The sequence below is a fragment of the Haliotis asinina genome, chromosome 1 (assembly GCF_037392515.1).
Source record: "Haliotis asinina isolate JCU_RB_2024 chromosome 1, JCU_Hal_asi_v2, whole genome shotgun sequence".
Taxonomy (NCBI): Eukaryota; Metazoa; Mollusca; class Gastropoda; order Lepetellida; family Haliotidae; genus Haliotis; species Haliotis asinina.
Window position 1 is genome coordinate 16913330 of NC_090280.1, and position 22074 is coordinate 16935403.

At 38.8% G+C, this 22074-nt stretch overlaps 1 protein-coding gene across 1 annotated transcript; it reads right to left on the minus strand.

The window, feature by feature from the left end:
- Window positions 1-760: 760 nt before the first annotated feature.
- On the minus strand, window positions 761-21591 carry LOC137285019 (helix-loop-helix protein 15-like). The gene is made up of 2 exons (XM_067817212.1): window positions 21489-21591; window positions 761-1256 (listed from the first exon to the last, which is right to left on the minus strand). Exons 1-2 carry the CDS (start codon window positions 21521-21523, stop codon window positions 845-847), a joined length of 447 nt encoding a protein of 148 aa, XP_067673313.1. The 5' UTR covers window positions 21524-21591; the 3' UTR covers window positions 761-844.
- Between the last annotated feature and the right edge of the window lie 483 nt (window positions 21592-22074).

A 22074-nucleotide genomic window follows, 5' to 3' on the forward strand; every position in this document is an offset into this window, starting at 1 on the left:
GAATTGTCACTGCCATTGGTGGGTATCAGACTGCACAAAAGCTGGTTCTATCAATCCTTGTTCAACCATTCCACTTTTAACTCAAACTGAAAGAAACCAGGCTATCGGACGCCCGCTAAATGTTGCCCGCCATTTCGACGCAAGCATAATCACGATTTACAGCACCCAACATCGACACAACGCTACACAGACGATAGGTGAGAGTGGTCGTCCAAGGGTCACCTCCTCTCGACAAGACTTCCGTTCAACACCAGCGAGATCCATTCTTGTCATCATTCTTGGTAGCCAATGATATGTCTTCACTCATTTTTGTCTATATGACCTGTATGTATTTCATGTATTTAATATTGAAAATTGCATACATGTATTGTCTATACTTGACTTGAGTTACTTTTGCGTGTGAGTATATTTAAATTAGAGGTGAGAGGAACGCAATGCGGGTCTAGAACATTTCCCACTTCTGGGAACCCTACACAGACGTATATTATGTAGTACTACAAGAACCGGAAGATAGGTGACGGGCGGGTGTCTAACGTATGCAACTCTTTACGGCACTCAAGACGACTGGCTCATTCATGTCACTTTCATAAATTTATTCTGTCAGCATTAAATACTTCACTCCGTTACCTCGCGAGCTCAGTTCATCAAAACATATTCATCAATTTACAAGCAAATACACTTCTGAAACATTGGTTGTCTTCGTTTCAATTCAGTTCAGGATAGTATTGGTGTTAACAAGAGGTGATGACATTTTGCGCGTGGTTACCTAGATGACTTGGCCGTTCTCTCGAGCCTCCTCTTCATCGTTGCGAAGGTCAACATCTAAGTCAAATCAAGGTGACACTTAGGTAAGATCAAGGACGTGGTTGAGGTATGAAATATAGCAGATCGCAAGACGAAGGATTTCTATCTTCGACAGTTTCTTGTCCGGCGGAAGCGTTGGTAGTAATTTCCGCAGCTCAGCAAAAGCCACGTTGAAGGCCTCGACACGAATTCTCTCCCTTGTTGCATGCGCAGTGCGGTACTTCACTGTTGCTCGGCGACGACGTCTCCTCTCTTCTCTACTGAGTTGTGTATTTTCTTGATTTCCACCACGATGACCTCTGGAGGCCAAAGGTAAACTGTCCTTGCAGTCATCATCTGAATCTCTGACGTCGCTCTCAGAGTTCAAACCATTTTCTATGCTCGTAAAAGTCATTTTGTCTGATGTCACTTCCGTGTGCATTTTCCCAACTTCCGGTTCATCAACAGGAATTCTGAAAGAAGAAATGTAGCCGGTATGAAAAATGACGGAGTAATAAGCATACTATATAATTATCCTGTTTAGGAACCGATCACTTGATATTGAAGGGTGTGGTAAAATACCACTGGAAAAGAAACGGATGTTATGAAAGAACCGAGGTGCAACTGTGGAGGCACACACACGCATGCTCGCATGCACACACGCACTCACAACATCACTACAACCACCACCAACAACAACAACATACACTCTTCATTTGAGCTGGGGTTTAATATGTGCATTTATATTGGCCCAAAATCCATTCACGGGGTGAATTCTCATAGTGTTAACAGTCAAAGCAGGCACATTTTACCCCAGATAGCTCAAGCGGGTTTAAACATTTGGACGAATAGTTCCAAATACAAATTACCATCAGGTATTACGTTTCAGCAAGCCCTTTAAAGCTACATGTCAATATGTAAGCATAGAAAAGACGACCAGTTTATCTGATTCAGAAAATGTTATAAATAATATTTTTGTAAGAAATTAACATGAACCATAAATGTCTCCTTCTCGATCACCACCGTACGAAAATTTCTACAGAAAAATCACAATTTTCAAACTTAGTCTCATTAGCATTACTAGGATCAACACTAATCAGTTAATGACGCTTGTGTATGCATTAAAGATCTTGTATATATGCGCAGGCTTTCTCAGGTCTCCCTAGTAGAGTGCCCAGATTAACTGACTCTGGTGCTCTATCTAATGTGTACATCGTATGTATTTTGGAGAGGAAAATACGACATTTAATATTAACACGCAACTAAATATATTAACATTACTAAATATATATTTGAAACAATTATTGCACTGACTAGTGGATTTGTGTGCCCCATCCAAATGAGACACGATTTTTATTTAGAATTTTCTACCAACCATGTTCATGACTGGCAAATCATCACATATTTTCCACATACTGACTTATTTTAATTGCCTAATTTATGAACGGGCTGTCCATGTACTGTTCTGTCGTTATTCAATGTAGGCAACAACGAGAACATTTTCTAATTCATTATCATGCATATCAATCAGCGAGAGTATCATAATGTCACAATCTCGGAAACAGTTTCTTTTGTCTTTGTGATGGCATCTGCCCAGATTCCTTGGAGACGCATAATCGTTTACTGTCACGTGACAAATTTCGCCAGAACGGTCTCCTCCTTTGACAGAATTAGTCACGTGATTGGCTTATCAAAACTTGCGACTAGTTTTGTGTCCATGGGATGAATTAACCCCACAATCGATTCTGACTAACAAGAAGTGCAAGATTCGATTTGGGGACGAGGAATGGACAATGGAATCTTGGCAACGAGATGCCATCTGTCCCTTGAATATCTCAGACAAGTCGCAAGTTAGCTAGAGTTATTCATGATCGTCCACGCCTTGTGACACCATTGCAGACATTCTCAACACAGCCAACACATGGCATTAGAAAGTAAAATGAAAAAAGTCTTCAATGTCAAATAAATCTGATAATGAAATGGGAAAATGTACTTTTGTTGCCAAACATCTTTTAATACATTGAGGTATTTTTGGTTAATTTTTATGTCTTAATATATTCATCCAATTCAGCCTAAATGTTTTATCGCAACGCCATGTTTGACACGTCTAGTTTAGCACGGGCTCTGACCCAATACTCAGGTCTAGCATCATGTTTCTGTTTTAAAGCCTGATGTGTGAAACACCCAAAGCCTAAGAGATGATTTGTAAAGACAGGCAACTTCCTTGAAACATTCATTTGAAATCACCTTTGCATCCCGTACATGTAAGGCTCATAAAATAGTGTGGCTTTTCGAAAAACCGACATTTACGCATTTTATAGATATGCCTGAAGTAGCAATTTGGAAATGTGTAACATTCAAAGAACGTGTAGCCTTTAGAGATACTTGCAAGAACACTGATACTATCAAACCCATACTGAATACAAGACTTCTATGTGACCAATTGATTGAAAACAATATGTTTTTCCTCTAAACTTCAGAAAGGGAAATCCTTTCATCTTAGATTCCTTGGTTAAAGCGGATTTCCGATTTGTTTGTAATCTGATCAACGCAAAGCGAAAAAAAATTGAGCGTTTTTCTTAATGAATCCTGAAACACGTGTGAGTGGTTACTATTCTGCACAAACAAGGATAATGCGGAGAGTGAGAGGATAGTCTGACGCTGCTTTGAGTACTTATATAATGTCGTGTCATCTGAAGATGAGTGAGTGAATTAGGCGGGTCTTTGGCATCTACCACAATAGTGAAACTAATATAGGTTAAAACGAATAGATAACAAACAAAACAATTCAAGAACCCTGGCTCCATTCAGACGGCAAGGACACTAGTGTCAACAGTGTGTGAAACACCCCGAAAACATGCACATTATGCGCATCGCCCTAGGAATCGGCTTTCGTTTAATAATGAAACATAATCATCGCTCGAACAGACAAGTTGAGAAAGGACATCAACATCATCTCAATAAGGTGCTTGCATTCCAAATCGAAGCTGCCTGTTTGGGATGTCCATCCCTGACCAACCCACTCTCCAGTAGTGACCATAGAAAACGTATACAATAGACGTAATGCGGATGTGAATATTCGTGAATGATACGTATGTATTACTCTCTAGGTCTCATTGTCAATGAAACGGGTTTGTTTGTTACTATCAGAACTACATATATTCAGAGATTAAGCAGTAACCTAATTGAAGATCTATTCACGTGGATCAATATGCCACAATCCGATTCTCTATCTGTCGCACCAGCAGCAGATCTTTTCTAATTATCTCACAAAACAAACAACTACTTCTGTAAACATTATAACTACCCTTTATGCTAGTCATTCAAAGAATTCATAAACACTGTTTGTGATGTCTTCACAGATGTATTGAGCTCGGTTGTCATTCGTATGACACTGATGTTTCAGAAAATTCGCTCCTCTGATGTTCGGAGGTCGTGTACATTAGTGTTACTCGGATGACTCATATGGAATAAATTTTAAAAAGAAGGTTTACAAGAAGATTCTCAACCGTTGTAAACCATACGGAATGTTTTAAACCGGATTGAAAATGGGACATGTCTTGAGTTCGGCTTGGAACAATGAAGAAATTATACCAGCAGATTATAAAAATGCCATAACTATACGTTACTGTGTTTGATGGGGTGGGGTGGGGTAAGAGAACATGCACAGACGAGAGTATGTGAATGTCTTCAACAGTCACTACTATTTGTTTCCCATCACCTTCTGTAATAACATAAATTGAGCTGAAAGTTTGAGAGATTAGCCTGTCAACTGCCACTGCCCCTGGGACATCCAAGCTGCTAATTAAAGGACACGACTTTCTCCCATATTGGTTTTGGCAACTTCCGGTTCTTAGGCAACTCTCAATTACGCATGTCATCGAAACACTTCCGCCTCAAATTGTAAAGGTAACGCGAAGTAATCTGATTATCACCGTCTCGAGGGGGTCGCGTTATTTGACAATTTTCTTCTGTTGTCAGCGGGGACAAAATTGACTTTTTTTCATTTTCTGCGGTCCTTGTCAACATGTTCCGAGACTGGTTTTTGTTTCTGCCTGGGTAGTTCTGCATTCCAGAGAGGTCCCTGACAGCATCCTTAGAAGAGTCATCATTAGATGGAATCTGACACCTCTCAGTTGCTATTACAAGATATGTTTATGTTGGTTTGGTGAAATCGTGTTCAAGGGTTGTTCAGGCCAACAGTCGTTTGTATAGTTCCGAAGTGGATTGTACAGGCCATCGCGTTTGACCAGTGTCCACCAACAAAGGTTTAATTACTGTCTTCAGATCATGTTGTGGGCGGTTTTCGAGCATGGTGTGAGTGAGTGAGTTTGGTTTTTCGCCGCTTTTAGCAATATTCCAGCAATATCACGGCGGAGGACACCGGAAATTGGCGTCACACATTGTACCCATGTCGAAAATCGGACCCGGGTCTTTGGCGTGAGGAGAGAACTATTTAACCACTAGACTACCCCACCGTCCCTTCGAACATGGAAACAACCATATCACGAACAACCTTTAGTCGATCGTCGTGGTGCAGCAAAGGAAAGTATCGAAGTGGCCAGCTTATTCCTCCTTTAAGAAATATACATTGTCATAAGATACATTCATTACTGTCAACAATGTATATTATTAGTACCAAACAACGCAACATCGATTTATAGTAGAATGTAGATAGGTAGATAGACATATTTGACGTAATGCATACGTCGTTGTTTACTTAATACGTGTGGTAATGTTGACACCGTAATACATGTGTGATTACTAAATCTCCAACTATTGTTGGTCAAATTATGTGCATCTTTAACAATAGCTCAGACACTCTTATTTGAAGACAAGACTGTAGCCATGTGCTGTACAATGACTGCAACAAGACGTGACGTCTCTACGTCATCGTCACGACCATGCAGTTTGTTTGAGAGTGACGGCAGTCAGGAGAAGTCTTGCTCCCGCTATATGTCGGAACTGTGTCACCAGCTTTGTAACGATTAAGTGAGTGGGTGACTTTAGTTTTACGTCGCTTTTAGCAATATTCCAGCTATGTCACAGCCGGGGACACCAAAATGGGCTTCACACAATGTGCCCATGTGGGGACTCGAAACGGGGTCTTCGGCGTGACGAGCTAACGCTTTGACCACGAGACCACCCTACCACCCCTACCTTTATAACGAAACAGCCTAGGGTCTAGCATCGCGTATGTCCGATTAGTTACATCCAACAACGCTGTACATCAGTGATGTCTGTGATGCTTATCCGATGGTCTGACATCGATTCCAAGCCGTAGTGTTGACACTTTGGATCACACCAAAGACGTTTGCAACGTGACATTGAGTGAGTGAGTGGGTGGGTGGGTGGGTGGGTGGGTGAGTGAGTGAGTGAGTTGAGCCAGACACCAAATCGTCAGCAGACAAGGTCAGACGCCTAACCCCCTCAGCCACCGCGACTTCGATTCCCGGATAGGACTAAACCCAAAACACTGCTAGAATCTGTACTTTAGTAAGAAAGTGTAATCCCAAATCTAACATATGTTACCTAATCCTTAGCCAACTCCGAGTAGTATAACTTGTTCAAATGGTCATTTTCGAGCCTTGTGTTTCTGAACATGGTCAGTGAATGTAAACAATATCGAGATAAATCAGTAAGTTATCAATTTACGCAGCGGAAATAATAAGAATCAAACTATATTGTTTGGGGTAATGTCAGTGGTGTGTTGTGGTTGACAAAAGGAAATTGAATATAGTCAAAGACTTTCTCTTCATAGAGGTGACGGTGAACAAATAGTGTGATGTCAAAGATTTATGAATAAAAGCAACTCCGGGTTAAGTGACGGAGGTCGATGGTTAAACCGATATTATAGCCCTTAAGCCCTGGTCATATTACCAGACAAGACAGTGTTCACTTCGCCTTGAGAATCGACCCATACTAGATCCCGAAATACGTAAATAGGACACGCAAACAGAATTTACGGGATAGCCTCGTTTTCGCACGGGATCAGGTGCAGAGGGCACAAATTAGATTATGTCTGCGGCCAACTCGAATAACATCAGTTAATTCGAGATCGGAGAAGATTCATAAAAGATTAAGTGTGAATCCTATTGAGCGAATGTTTATTGGAAAACTAACTGGAAAAGTAGACAGTTTAGCCTAAATTATCACTCCGGCTCTTGTCATTATCTAAAATTCCGATACGTGATAATACGCCATGTTAGTTGTCGATAAAAGGGAGGTAATCCATCAGCGACGGAATCGATTTAAGACTCAGGTGGGAGGGGGTAGTTAGGAGAGAATGACGAAATAAAGTGAAAATTTCCATTGACATTTGTGGATAATAAACGCCAGATACCCCCACTTCAAAAAAGGAAGGAAGTGTGAATTTCAATGAGTATTCGAGTGCCGTTAGATGGACCCCGGCCAAGTACTTTCACTGCCAACACAAGATGGCGGCCCCGAGAGACCCATTTCTGGTAATTGTCGTAATTTGCTCTCGCCTTACGATGCGTGATGTCTTCGCATGCATTTGAAAGTTGCAGCAGTGGAATGCACAATCACATTAACAATGACAAAGATACAGGCTCTCGCTTAATTGACGACGCTTTGGTCCAAAACGAGGTAGTCAATTTCAACCGTGCTGATTCACGTGAGGCGCGTGCAGAACTCAACCCGTGAAGGTCGTGACCTTGATGGTTCAACTTGAAGGTTTACTCGCCAGAAGATCAATTATTGTCACATTCTGTTCTTCTGCTTGGCTCATCGTCGCGTCGCCATCGTTATGATGGTAATAGGGCGTTTAAACAGAATTATCGTCGCTCTTACTGCCCGCTAACGTTTCTGTGGTATTGTGGAACAGGGGGCCTAATTCACAAGCTCTACAGTATTTCTTTGCAGCTCCAGACTGATGCCACTCACAGCATTAAACGGTTACTCCCATGGTCAGACAAATGGACAGTGTTGTTAAGTTTCAACCAGACTAATCAGGAAATATTCCCTGTTGTAAAGAAAGTGATTGTCTTCAGCCAGACAGCGAGGGGGTTCTTTGAGAAATCTGATAAAACGTTAGATATAAACTACATTTTAGATAGATTGAATTTCTGAAAAGGTTTTCAATTCGGTTACGCAGGATACTGTAAATAATATGAATATCTTACCAATATTTTGTAGCTCGCCGTGAATTTGAATCGTGGTTAGAATACATCTCTGGAATCGTAGGAAGTGCTAAGTAGATCATGCGATCAACTTGGATACGTGGCTGGTTGCTTCCACGAAGGTCGCCGTTGTTCATGAGAGATCAGTTACTGAGTATTCTGGTTAACACCCGACTATTGGTCAAGGGCTAGAAACATTATCGCCATTTGACCAGTAACACATAAGAATGTGTTAACACCCGACTATTGGTCAAGGGCTAGAAACATTATCGCCATTTGACCAGTAACACATAAGAATGTGACAGTTGAATCAGCATAAACATAAACACAGACAAGTTAATACAATGTTGTTCCAATAAGACAGAAACGCTATCTTTATACGAAACATATACTGACTTGTTCTCGTACAAACTATTTTGATCTTTTAATGCATTTATTGTTGGATATTTACATAGCACATATATCCGAGTACTAGTGCATGCTCAAGGCTGTGGTACTTTTCCGTGGATCATTGGATGTCAGTCTCAAAAGCATATGTTATTACCAATCTCAACTCCCTGGGGACCATACAACCCTTCCTTCCATAAGGTGCACCGAGTTATTGCGGCTTTTCAATCCTTACGAGGTACCCAGCTGGGTGGACTGGGACACATAGTCACAGCAGGTCGTCCAAGTCTACTGCACGTTGCTGTACCCGCAACTAGGTGCTTGCACGTATTCATTTGGCCACCACCTTGTCATCTACCAACGGATTTGTGGGTTCATTTAAATGCACAGGGTTGTGTTCTGTTCGGTAGGGGCTGTGGCATCACTGAAAGATTCTGCACACAAAACTGACTCTAAGTTTTTACTCTCAGTCACAAGTGGGGATGATCCCCGCACCCCAGCTTCGCTGTATTACTAGTCTGCAGCCTTAGCCAGACACTCAACACTTAATATACATTGTAACTGACAGTCAAGCAAAGCGTAAAAATATATCTATATACAGAATGGCATATTACCCTAGTAGTACAAATTTCTAAACATTTCTCTTTACGAATCGCTCTTCTTTCACATATAAGAAGACGTTATTCAAAGTTAACATATCATTTTAAGATGAATGAACTGAGTTTTAATTTCCCCCAGCCTGGTCTTTTTGTAAAACAGGACATGCTGCAAGGGTTCAAATCTTATTTTAAAAGCCACTTTCCACGGTAATATAAGAAAGTAACTTGTCCTGACTAATTTTCCACTTTTCCTAATTTTTATGACATAATCATGCCGATGTAATTATGAAATGAAATCCAAGCTTATTTGCAGTTTGAAATAATGTGGAGGTTGTGGACAAGTGCGACACCATTATTTGATTGCCTGAAATGACAACTGACTTGTCCCGGGAATCGGGCGATGGGATTTTCTAATCCCTGATAATGGTAGCCCTTTTGACGAACACCTGGAGTCATAACTGATTTCCAGCGATCCGTTTATTTCGCTTTTCCGCTTCATGTAATACAATAATTATGCTTCAGCAAGTAGTCCATTACCCACTGAAGGTGATATTTTACATGCAATATGACGGTGCAACAATATATTTTACTCAGTGTCCAAGAAAGAGATGAAACGCATTATTAAAAAAAACACTTTTCCCCCCTCACGTGTTCCTTTGGAGGATGTTATGATAAGGCACACTCACCGTCACCTTGTCAATGTTTACCCATATGTTCGTAAATGCTACATGCTTTTACGTCAACGATCCGTTCCGTTGAATGGAACATGCTTCTAAATGCATTTTAACATGCATTGGAGGTTGAAAGAAGTATGCCATTCTCCCATAACAATCTCGGCAACTGGTACCAGCGTACGGCTCCCCCGAGGCTGTCACGTGACGCTGATATTACAATCGCTCTTTACAATTGACATATGCGATACATATCAGTTTGTCGTATAAACGTTTAACCTTTTTCATATCCGCATCGACCCTATAATACGATGTCAATTAAAATGAAAAACTGGCTTGCAATAGCAGGCTAATCGGTGTCGCGTGGCACGGCATATAAAAGTGCCTCGTCTCAATCTGTCGACTCTTCAACGTGTATGAAACATATGTCAATATTGTCATATCAAATACTTGGACACTTATTACAAGTGACTAAAATACCTTGCAGGTTCTGGTAAGGAGTTCAATTATGTGCACGGCTCCTATTGTAGCGATCGGTCATATCGGCAAATCGGAAGCATGCGCCGTTTCAGAATAAACTCTCATGTGACCGCGACGAGATTCAGCATGAGATTTTGTGTAGAGGTCACGTGACTCCGTGAATAGGCCACGCGACACTGCCTTTTGAAATGATAGACGACAGGTGAGATAGTTTGTTTCTGGGTTGCGCGACACACACGTGGTACAATTGGAGGTGGCCCCGGGGTACGGCTCTCTATTAAGGAAAAATATGGGGGCGCAATTGCTTCAATGAATCAATTTTCCAGGGTAGTAGATTTAGAGAGGGTGAGAAAATGTACCATATGTGCAGGTAAAGAATGACTTCAGCAGCACTAAAAGGGCCAAAGTTCGCGACTGTGAAATCAATGATCCGTCAAGAGAATACTATTCAATTGAGAAACACCGTCAGACATTCATGATAACCGCTTACACTTTTTTTATATATTTTGCCTGAGATGGCTTCATATTCGGAGGAAAATAGTAGGGGTTGGAAGCTAAAAACGGTGAGTTAATATTCAACGTCACATCGGCAATATTTCAACCATATCGTGACGAGAACATATTTGCCACTGAAATACAAAGTGTGTATAATATAATGTAAATTAGATATATACAAAACCCGTCGTCAAAGGAGAGAAAAACAACTAGGATATCACATGCTCATTTACCACTAAATCTAGTATGGAACCTTTAGAACCATTGGACAGTACAACATAAAAGCTGGCCATAGATTAGCTGAAAACTGATTCTTTTTGCAGTTTGTTTACTTTCCTGAAAAGTTTCTTAATGTGTTACATGGTTCGAATTCATCTGTACTCTATTTAACCTCGTTTAGGTTTGAAAAGCTTACAAATCCATTCCAAAAGAAGCGAAAAAGAAAGGTCTCTTTGAGCTAAATGAGCTAGGTACATTATAATGCATGTTCACCCAGTATCTCAGTCCTCACTTATATAGTGTCAGTTATCAGCAGGCATCCTAACATAAGACAGCAATATATCAATGTTAAGCTAGGTTCTTAAAAGGCATTTGCTGGGTTTTTTGTTTTTTTGGGGTTTTTTTTTTGTTTGTGTGTGTGTGTGTGTGTTTTATTCTTAAATTTCTTAAATTAAAAATGGCGTCTGCATTCCAGCTCTTTGAGAAGTGATACATATAAAAGTCAGATTATTGATGGAGCAAAAACATACCCCAACACGGCACCTTATACCACAGTAGTGTACCTTTATTTTACATCTCGCAAAATAAGAATAAGATTGTATATTACATGTTTGAGACATTTAAACAAACTGACTCAGGACTAGAGACGCATTTTAGGTATTTTGTTTTATTTTCTGACGTCCGTCAGACAATCGTATTTCTTCTCACAAGTGTTTTTGTATCTTTGTCTTCGAGGCAAGTCCTGTTTCCGCCCACTAAAAATAATTACCAGTTTTCAAAAGAAAACCCGTTCGTTACGCCTCTTCGGATATTTTAGTTTACGAATTAAATTACTAGCCGCGGTACCGAATTCCTGTTTATCTGTTATTTTCATTTCATAGAGGCACAATTCTCTTCACGACTTGCCCTAATGACGATTCGAACCCTTGAACTTGGCATTATAATTTCATACCTGGATGATCATGAAAACAATCGGACTCAGAAGATTTCCTTGTCGAGTCGTAGGTGATCGCACGTGTGCACGTGCAAATCAAACGCTTTTATTACCTCCTTGTCATTTTAATTTAGAAAATTACTACTTCACCTCTTGAGGAAATATGAAATATTAATAATTACGGTTTCTGCAGTGATTAATTGTTGTTGATGATTTCGTTTCGTTTGTCTAAATCTGATTAAATTTGCTTTATAAACAAAGGGGATTAGCACTCTTTCAAATCTCATCATCGTCATTTGTGGGGATAATTACAGAGAAGATTTTAATCATATCAGGTGAGAATTCGTCATAATACGTCGAAATGACCTCGTGTTGACATCGCTGTGAATGGAATCCACACCGTTTCCTGCGTGGTGGTTCTGTCTGGTTCCTGATTAGATAAGATTCGGATAGTTCCATGTGTTTGTCAGATGTCAGTAACTGCCTTTCAACTTCTTTTTGGAAAACTGCTCTAGATAAATATCCAAACTTGCTGACAAGTACGGTTAAGATGGGTAAACGAACACGTTTCATTTCACATTGTACTTTTGTGAGGAATCACACCTGAATCGTCAGCGTGACTAGTGAAAACGCAAACCTGGCTACCACACTCACTTTTCGGGTATGCATACCTCATTGAAGTTGCTAGAATACTTTTTGTCTTGATTCTATACATAATTACATGTTTCCATGACAACTGGTCAACAGAAAGCTGAGAACACGGAAAACAGGAATGTAATGAGAGGTCATAATTGAGATCCATATAATGCTGGTTAAATTAATTTTGTGGACAGAACAAAATGCTTTTGAAGGCAAACACTATCTCGAACTTTCACTACATGTGCATGTTACGGTGCACGAAATGAAGAAACATAATGGCCACATGGCAATATCTGTGGGAAAACATCGATCCTTTAACTTAGCGTTTAGGCTTCTTTTCAAATTCTTTAGCTGACCTATTTCTTCAGACAAACAAAACTGATCAGATAATAAATCAACAGTCATTTCACAACAAATCCCCAGACAGCGATCAAAACCTAACAGTAGTTGTGAGGATAATCTGCTCAGAAGCGATTATATTCTAGGATGTGGCTAAAATCCATTATTATCACCGGCACGGGACCCCTACCGAATAAGAGCCTTTCCCCTCAGATATTAGTCGTAGGAGAATAGTTTACAAGCTGTCAGAAAATATTTGCCTGGAGAGTCACACATCTGGGACGTCGAATGGGAGATTAAGACTGGTGTTGATTTTAATAGAGTTATTTATTGTCGAAGTTGATATTGCCGTCACATGATAGGGTTACGTTCTCTGAATCCGTTAGCAATGAAAGATAAATGTTCTCAACTGGAGTGTTTGTATGTTGTGGGTACAATGTGTGAAGCCTATTTCTGATGTCCCCGCAGTGATATTACTGGAATAATGCTAAAAGATGGGTAAAACCATACTCACTCGCTGTTTGTATGTTAACGAAATATCGACAATATGCTGAGTAAGCGATTTTTTTCTTTTTAAATTGATGACACTGCGCTTATTTTCTTATTTCTTTAGGAACTTAACCTTGGTACTTTGTTCTGATTGTGTTTGTATGTTTGCTCTTTTGTGCTTACTTGTCTGTGTGTGTGTATGTGTGTTTTATAGCACACACATTCAACGTACAATAAAACGATTATCCCAAGTTCAATCGGCTAGAAACAATTATTGAAAAATGCTGGTTGGAATTCATTCCTGTTTTAGAAATACGCTTTAATATATTGTCTTGCAGCTATATGCGATTGTATCCTTTACATACTAAAGTTCATAAACACTAAGCATATTCTTCCAGCTATTTAAATATATTTAAATATCACTATTCACACAAATTGTTTATGAAGACGATCTTTTAATCTTCCCACCCGGCGGCAGAATGGTAATATCTTAAGACTCTATCCCAGTCATGACTGATCAAACAGTTAAGTTATGCCCATATAAATACAAAGTTTCAACATCAGAGCAACAACATATCTCTAGTAGTCTCATTTAACCAAACACATTTACTTCTGACATAATATGCACGGATCGATATAAATCAGTGCTGACACCAGGTGTTTGCGAAAATGATCAGACAATAACATTTGGACCATTATCGTATGAAGTGTAAGTGTTAGGGTTTGTAAAATTGATTGTTGCGACGGTTCGCATACAGATCATTTCGTTCGTATTTTTCACTATTTCGGATATATTTTTCAGAATATCGAAATCAGTGCGGAAGGTGAATTATACACTAGAAGTATTGGATAATATTTGTGTAAATCCAGATGAATGTTTTTGTCAGAATGATAAAATATCTCGCTTTCATTAACTAAATAATGGTTATTTTACCTAGTTTATTTTCATCGATAAATAACCACGCTGACAAACAGAATATTTTTCAATGATTCGAAACAAAGCAGTTCCTTTTTAATGTGAAACATACTCATTTTTGCCACAGGAAATACATCCAGCCTAAACACTGCAATATATATAATATCATATATATATATTATTATGTTATACAGACGTAACATATCATATGTGAATTATTCTGAAACTGAATATTATTCAAACCTTAACGTCATTTACGCTCCGCGAGATGAACCTCTAAAATATCAGTATTGTTCATTTTATGCTGGTGTGGATAATTTCATCTCAGGAAATTTGCCGTGATAACATGCGAGTGTAGTCTCCATTGTGTGCGAATCTTAACACGGAGGCTCTATCCAAACATTGGGAGCACACTTAGCGAAACGACAGTTCTCAAACCCGAGTCAATTGCATTCGGAATTACGGGAATTCCCGAGGGGAGGTGAACAAGGGTTGTGAGAGGGGTCACGTGACCAGGAATTGAAACGCAATCTGTCGCATAATTTGGATACGATTCGACAGCGTAGATAGCTTCAAAGTCGTTTCTGTTAGGAAAGGACTTTTTGAAATTGAATTTTTGGAAATGAGAAGAATTTGTGGGCAAGGAATTTGATTACCCAAGAATTCGTTTTGGTTATTTGTTTGTTGTGTCATGAGCATTGCTAATATTATTACACGTTAATAGAAGCAAAGGTATAATAACATATGCTATTTGTGGAGGGGGGTGTTGGGTTTTGTTGTTGTTGTTGTTTGTTTGTTTTTTGTTGTTGGTTTTTTTGTTTGGGGTTTTTTTTTTCTTTCTTTTTTTCTTTTTTTTTAAATGATTTTTTTCGTTAGATTTTTTTGTTTCTGTTGTTTGTTTTTTGTTGTTGTTTCCTTTTTGGTCTTTTTTACAGATAGATGGATGATAGATAGATAGATAGATAGATAGATAGATATATAGATAGATAGATAGATAGATAGATAGATAGATAGTTTACATTTGTTGACTTTTGTAATTCGTATGCAACCAAGTAGTTAATATCCATAGTAATTTTGTGATTGTTGGCCAGGACTAACTAATGACTTCAAAACATAACCCAGCCCCAGTTCGAATTCACCATAATCCTAAAATGCAGGAGAGAAAAATATAATCGTTAGACGTCTATGTAACGATTTCATCGGTTCAAATTCATATGTTTATTACCAGTATTAAAAAAGCAACTTCATGAAAATCTAAGGCATCATACTGAAGATTTTGAACCTGCAGCATTTACGTTTATGCCCACAAGCTCTCTGTCGTCATCAAAGCCAACATATGTAACACAAACAAATACTTGAAACCAACTTGAAGATCATCCGATTTTCTAATCCCATAAAACTTCTATGGAATGACAGGATTTTACGTCAATGCTTTTGAAACAAGGCTTATATTTTTCCAGTAGGTGCCCAGAGATCTGTTTGATATAGGACCTGAATTATCTCTAAATGATGATTACAAATTATCCTTCAAATACCGAGAACAAAAGCAGCTACACGTATTTGAAACAGGTTACTCGAAAAGACAAGTCATTTGGATGGTGTGGGAAGGTTACTATTTATTCCACTTGTGCCAAGTCAGTCACCAGACCAACACCATTTAAGAAGAGTTCTCTCCTTGCCCAAATTATTTTCTTTTCATCTTTCAACTTCAAGTCAAGTCCACTTGCTTTACAAGAGAGCGGCAATTGCTATTCCAAACGCATTGAAACAAATCATCGCCAGCACAAATTTAAGTAAAGCTTGAGACGAAAGGACGAAGATACGGGCAACATAAATTCAACGTGACAGTTCTATCAGACTGTGTGAGTGAGATGGAGTGCAGGCTGTGGTAATGCTGAGTCAAGTTCTAGACAGGATAGCGACCCTCAGTCACTTAACGCTTACACAGACTAGAACCAAATACCTTTCTTCTGGATCGTCTCGTCCTGTCAGCATTATAAAACTTTCACTTCGTGAATTTCATTGAGTTGGTTTTGGTTGAATCCAGTTCGGCACAAAGTCTTCCAAACTGTTTTGTTAACCAGGTATTTCTTTCACGAATTATACGTTCAATTATTAGAGTAGACTAATAATGTTAGTTACAAATATGTTTAGTTTGCTTTATTGCGTATGGATATATTTCCATTCTGTTCTGGAAAATAATTTTACATGGTATTTGTGACCTTCACTTAATAATCTCCATACACTGGTTATAGGTTTCTATATACTTCAGACCTCGATGCATACGTTTTGTTATGTAGTTTGCAAAATGGTATATTCTTGCATGTATTGTACTTTAAAATAGCATACCTTAACATGAACTGGTATTTATCATTACACGATGAAAGAAGGTAGAATAATATATATATGAACCGATAAACAATATTTATGGATGAAATGTTCTAGTAAATGAGATGATTCAACAATCAATATATGAGTCACCTTCTTCGACTGGCTTTAAGATCCATCCATACGTCAATATGCTAACATGTTTTTGTTGTTGCAAACGTTTCCTTAGAATTATGATTCATAAACGCATGCTCATTCTTATAGCTGGATATGCTATAGGCTTTTAGCAGAGACATTTTTCACATTTTTTTGTTTTATAAACGTATGTTTAGATCCATGAACTGAGAAATAAATTAATAAACAGAGCGGTCGATTTCTATCTATCTATGCAGGATATATACTAAAGGAGAGTTTATTGCTATTGAGAGAGTATCCACAAACTCCGACCTAGGAATCCGCTTTACGGGATGACCAGCTTCCTGCTGTCCTCAGTATTAGCGACAAACCGTTGACTGTGGTGCGATGTGCTCGCCAGATGGCTAGGATAGCTCATCCTGACCTTGCCTTTGTTAATGTGGGACCCCAAAACAGATATGAATTTAGGGGGATGATTAAAATTATGAATTTTAATTTGATGGCAAAATCCTATGAATGATGCCTTTGACTTTTCCACGAATTTCTTGATCTGGCCAGGGAATTTAGGATGCTTAATTTGTCAAATTTTCTGAGAGGATTATTTTCAGTATGATGGACATTTTTCTATGGATTTGAAAGAAATTGGTCCGCCTCGTTTCGGGTTGAACTGTGGAATATGGTTGGTGGTATTTCCTCTGTAGAATCCATCAGGATGGCGGGTTGCTTCAATGTAATGTTGGCATTATGCTTTTGTTAAAACGCAGAGGAATAGATTTTAGCCGATACTGCTATCATTATAGCTCATAATACCGAAAATAATGGAAAAGGAAATATCACTGAAATAATAAACAGACGGTCAAATGAACGCAGGCACGCATGATAACTGTAGCTGGAAATGAAAGAAACAAGAAATGGTTATTCGATGGTAATGTATTTAATCTGAGGATCATGGTTCAAATGTGCACCGTCTTGCAATGACTCTAGTTTGCTGACTAGCAAATTTTGAGACTCAGATTGTGTCAAATCAGATTCTCAAATATGTATATAAATACATAAATATGTATATAAATATATGCCCCGCATTTGAGGAAGTGTGTTTGAGTTAGCGTTCAACGCCATTTCGGTGGTATTCCAGCCATGTCGTAATGTGCTAAGAAACGCAGGACCTGAGCCTTTCGAAACTTTGTGGATATCAAAATACTACAATATATTGTTTCCAAAAAAAGACGGTAGTTGTGACCACTTAACTACCACCAATCCAGTGATACAAACATGGTAGCTGTCAGTAACACTAACACTACCAAGTTCGTAATACAACGTTCTGTTTAACATGGCAAAAGGGCAAAGCAAACATCATACTGCACGGTCACCAAAATGAACAGAATGTTACATATTGAAATATTGATTGTGTCTGTTGCTTAACAACGCCCCCAGTAATATTCCAGCTATATGACGACACTTTGTGGGAAAGAATATAGAAGCTTAAATCCATAAAATACCTTGGTAAAATATGACGGGGTCTGTAAATAACCGGGTTAGCACGAGACAATCGATGCAGGGATTAACAGCATGAGCATCGATCTAAGCAACTTGCATACGATGTCATGTGCAAACCAAGTCAGCGAGTCAGACCACCCGTTAATCCCCTTCTAATCTTCAGAAAAATATCGGTCGGTTCTTGTGTTCATCACGTATCACCAAACCCTCCTTCAGAAGAAGACAGTGTTATATCGCATCCTTTACATATCATTGAACTAGCCTTAAGATAATGACGTTTCCCTGTCGCATCCTTCACAGGTAACTGAAGCAACCTACAGAATATGATGTTCCTCTGTCGCGTCCTTCCATGGAATATATCACAAGTGCATTTAACTTCACACGACGTAATTAATTTGCACTCTCACTAAATTGACCCGTCCTAAAACTTGGACACAGCGTCTCTCCACTGACAAACTAGCTTTTCCTCATGATGGTAATAATCCCTCTACTGCCCCGTAATCTGGTTAGCATAGATCGCCTTTCCTTTGATTAAACGCACGATCAATTCAATAAGCCGTGTTTGGGGACGCGGAACAGAGAGCCGTTGACAATTTCAATTGATTTCTATGGCCTACTGTTATCGCAGATTTATATGAGTTGTGTAACGGTTTGTATAAGCTAATATGAATAACATTGTAAGAGAGAACAGTTCCTTCTTGTTGATTGCAAATTCCAACATAAAGTTAATGAAACGGCAGATTCTTTAGAGGGAAACGTGGGGCTGTAGAATTAGACAGATGAATGCTAGTTATAAGTATGCAGTGTAAACAGAATATAATTACAAGAAACGGAGACTGGCAGTTCTTTGCGAGAACGAAAACAAGTACATAAAATGAGTAGGTATAATTTTGCAAACTTGGAAACTTAACGCCTGAATAGAGCTCATATTTATAAAAGTCATATCGCTATTTAAATAATATCAATATGAGTCTGTATATGTATAATAGAGTACAGTGTATCTTCTATAGATTGGACGCTTTCTTTGCATGTTGTCTTTGTATTGATATTGCTATGTTGTTTCCGTTTACGTTGTCGTGGATATCAATTTCATCATAATACCTGGACTGTATGTTTTGAAGATCGATTTTTAGCAATATGCTTGTTTCCTTAAATGTGGTATAGGAACTTCGTTCGTTGCCCAAGAGCACGATTCATAATAACTCGATTGACAAATAAATGTCTTTCATGTGATAAATTAGTGCGTATCGACTTAATAAAAAAAGTACCGAATTAGGCATACATAATATGTCGCGTTAAAATTTACTGTTGAATCATCAGTTTCTTCCAAATATTTCAGTTTTCGTATCAACGACCCTTCGTTGTTTTATGATATCTTAACAGATATGAAACTAATGATAGGTATTATCCCAGATGTGAGAGTTTACCAGTTATAAATGGTTTATGTTAATTAAAACCAATAAACTATTACGATATCGTTCGACTATAACCTGCGTCTAGGAGTCAAAGTGGGTTATATATGATGGTTCATTTGTAATTCATATTTGCGATATGAAATTGCCTTTTTGCAGTTACGTTCTGTTCAATTGTCACATTACGTAATTACGTTGTCAGTAGTGCTTTGGTAAATAATGAACCTTTCTGATTATATCCAGTGCGAACGTTCGACACATAACTACATATAACCTGACATATATAGAATCAATTGTTTGCATGTTATAACCCTCTGATCGTGCTGAGATATCGGCTATGACACCTTTGTATCTGTTGGCAATAATTCCATCTCTCTACATCGATGTCTCATGTACCTGCAATTAACACCTGACCCACACCCACGCACCTGTCAAGGCGACTCCAATTACAGGTAGAAGTAACACACCTTTGTTCGCACACGTGCATCGAATAACCTGAGATTGGAGCCCTGTGCAGTGCTCTGTGATTAGCTATCGTTAGAACATGCTGACTAAAGCCTCAGTGGCAATTTCAAACCTTTTAAATCATTGCAACAATAACTATATTGTGCGGATAATTACATGTTTGTGGATGAGGAATTAGGAAGACGTTTTCAGTCGTATGATTTTCAAACAGTTTTCCGAAATGTGGGTACATTATCAACTGTCCGTAAGAGACGACTAACGGGATCGAGTGGTTAGGCTCGTTGACATTTCATCTTAAGCCGGTCACACGTTAATCTGATCCAGACTCGGATATTTCGTGATTTTTTATTATTTTCCAAACAAACACGAAACTATTGTCATAACAAATTCTAAGAAGATTGAATCCGTTCTCTTTATTTATCACCCTGTGATTAGACATAACGTGATTTTAAACAAATAATTCCAAAGGGATAGGATGGGGTTTTGTTTTTGTTTTTGTTTATAACAAACAATCTTCAATAATCGTTAATCTTGATTAAGGAGGGTTCATGGATTTTATCACAAAGGATACAAGTCTTTTGGTGGAAATATTCTGACAAAGTGACAAATATCAATACCAATTAATTTTATTCTGGTAATCATGACGATTCATAAAGATGCACAAAGAATTTTAATTGTTTTCAATTCTGAATAGTTTCTAAAAAGTTTAATAGTAGAAGAATTTGGCAAATATTCGTCGTTATCATAAGAGAGACAGTTCTAAATACCATAAATGAACAGCAAAAAGCTCTATACACCCAATCAATCTAACAATGTCAAATACAAGTCCGTTATGAATATTGTGACATCACTGATATATTCGTAATTATTGGGATTTCTTCACGAATGTCAGTGCATACATATCAGCTCCTATAACTCTGGTTTAGGTTCCAAAGCACAGTGTGAATATATATTCATGTACATTGTAGGTACTTAAACAGTATCATGTACATATCTTCGCGTAAATGAGTAAATATTTCGGCCATGCCTTGTTACGAATTCATCCAATCCGCACAATGTTTTTTGTCACATAAAGTCACGTTTTTCCTGCAGTGTGTAGAGATGCCCACAGTGACATGCTCATGCTTGACATATATGACACATTCAGATGTTTAAAACTTGGTTGAAAGCTGACACATGAAACCAGATCAGGACGCTAAAAGTTCCACAGCCTACAAATCTCACTGACAGATTGGCAGGAACACCAGCCTGTGATGATCACATAGACTCAAATTTCGTAACCACTTAGACAACCTGATAACACATATTCCCCAGTTAGACTCATTTCAGTTTTCTCACATACCAACATGATACAAATAGTGGATGTTTAAATCATGCATGTTGTTTGATTTAATTATTCAAGGAAAGGTAAATCAAGTCTCAGCGAGAATAAATCTTGTTTCAAGAACTCTGAAAAAACAGTACAACAGAACGACAGTTAGCATTGTCTAGTTTACGAAATTAACTTCAAATTAGACACAAGAGCAAAATACATCCATGATAAGTAAACTTCACTCACCTGTGGGGGTGGGGTTCGAACGGTGAGGCTCTCATTTGTCTTATAGTGTGTCGACCAGTTAACAATCAAGTAGCCATGTCTAGAAGTTCAGGCGATAGAAATACGTGAGTTCCTCTTCCGTTAAACCATCCTGAAACTCTTCCTTTGAGGTGGTTCAATATTGATGTCAGTAAACGCAAAGTCTCAGTTGTTGCCAAAGTCGCTGTCCTCGAGGGAAGACGTACCTGCTGGTGGATGTCGTCACCGCTGATGCCAACTGATTAAAAACTACTTGGGACCCATAGACGCAACGATGACACCGTCCTCATCAGCCTAAATCCTAACCTGTCTCGGCTTCGCGGAACCCAACTTAAATGTCTCTTGCCTTGGCTCCTTGTCGTCAGTCAGAAGACCTCTGCAGCAAGCCTGTTACCCGGTTTCCTCAACTCGAGGTCCAAGCGTCAGAGTAGCCACGACTAGTCCCGTCCCAGCTCTGGTATTGACGGGTTTGGTCCGATTCGACTCAGTCCGTATTATTATAGTCGCGCCCCCTGGTGCTCGCTTCCGGCAAGACAGTATTGTCGCGGCGATGGTTATATTTGTTGAT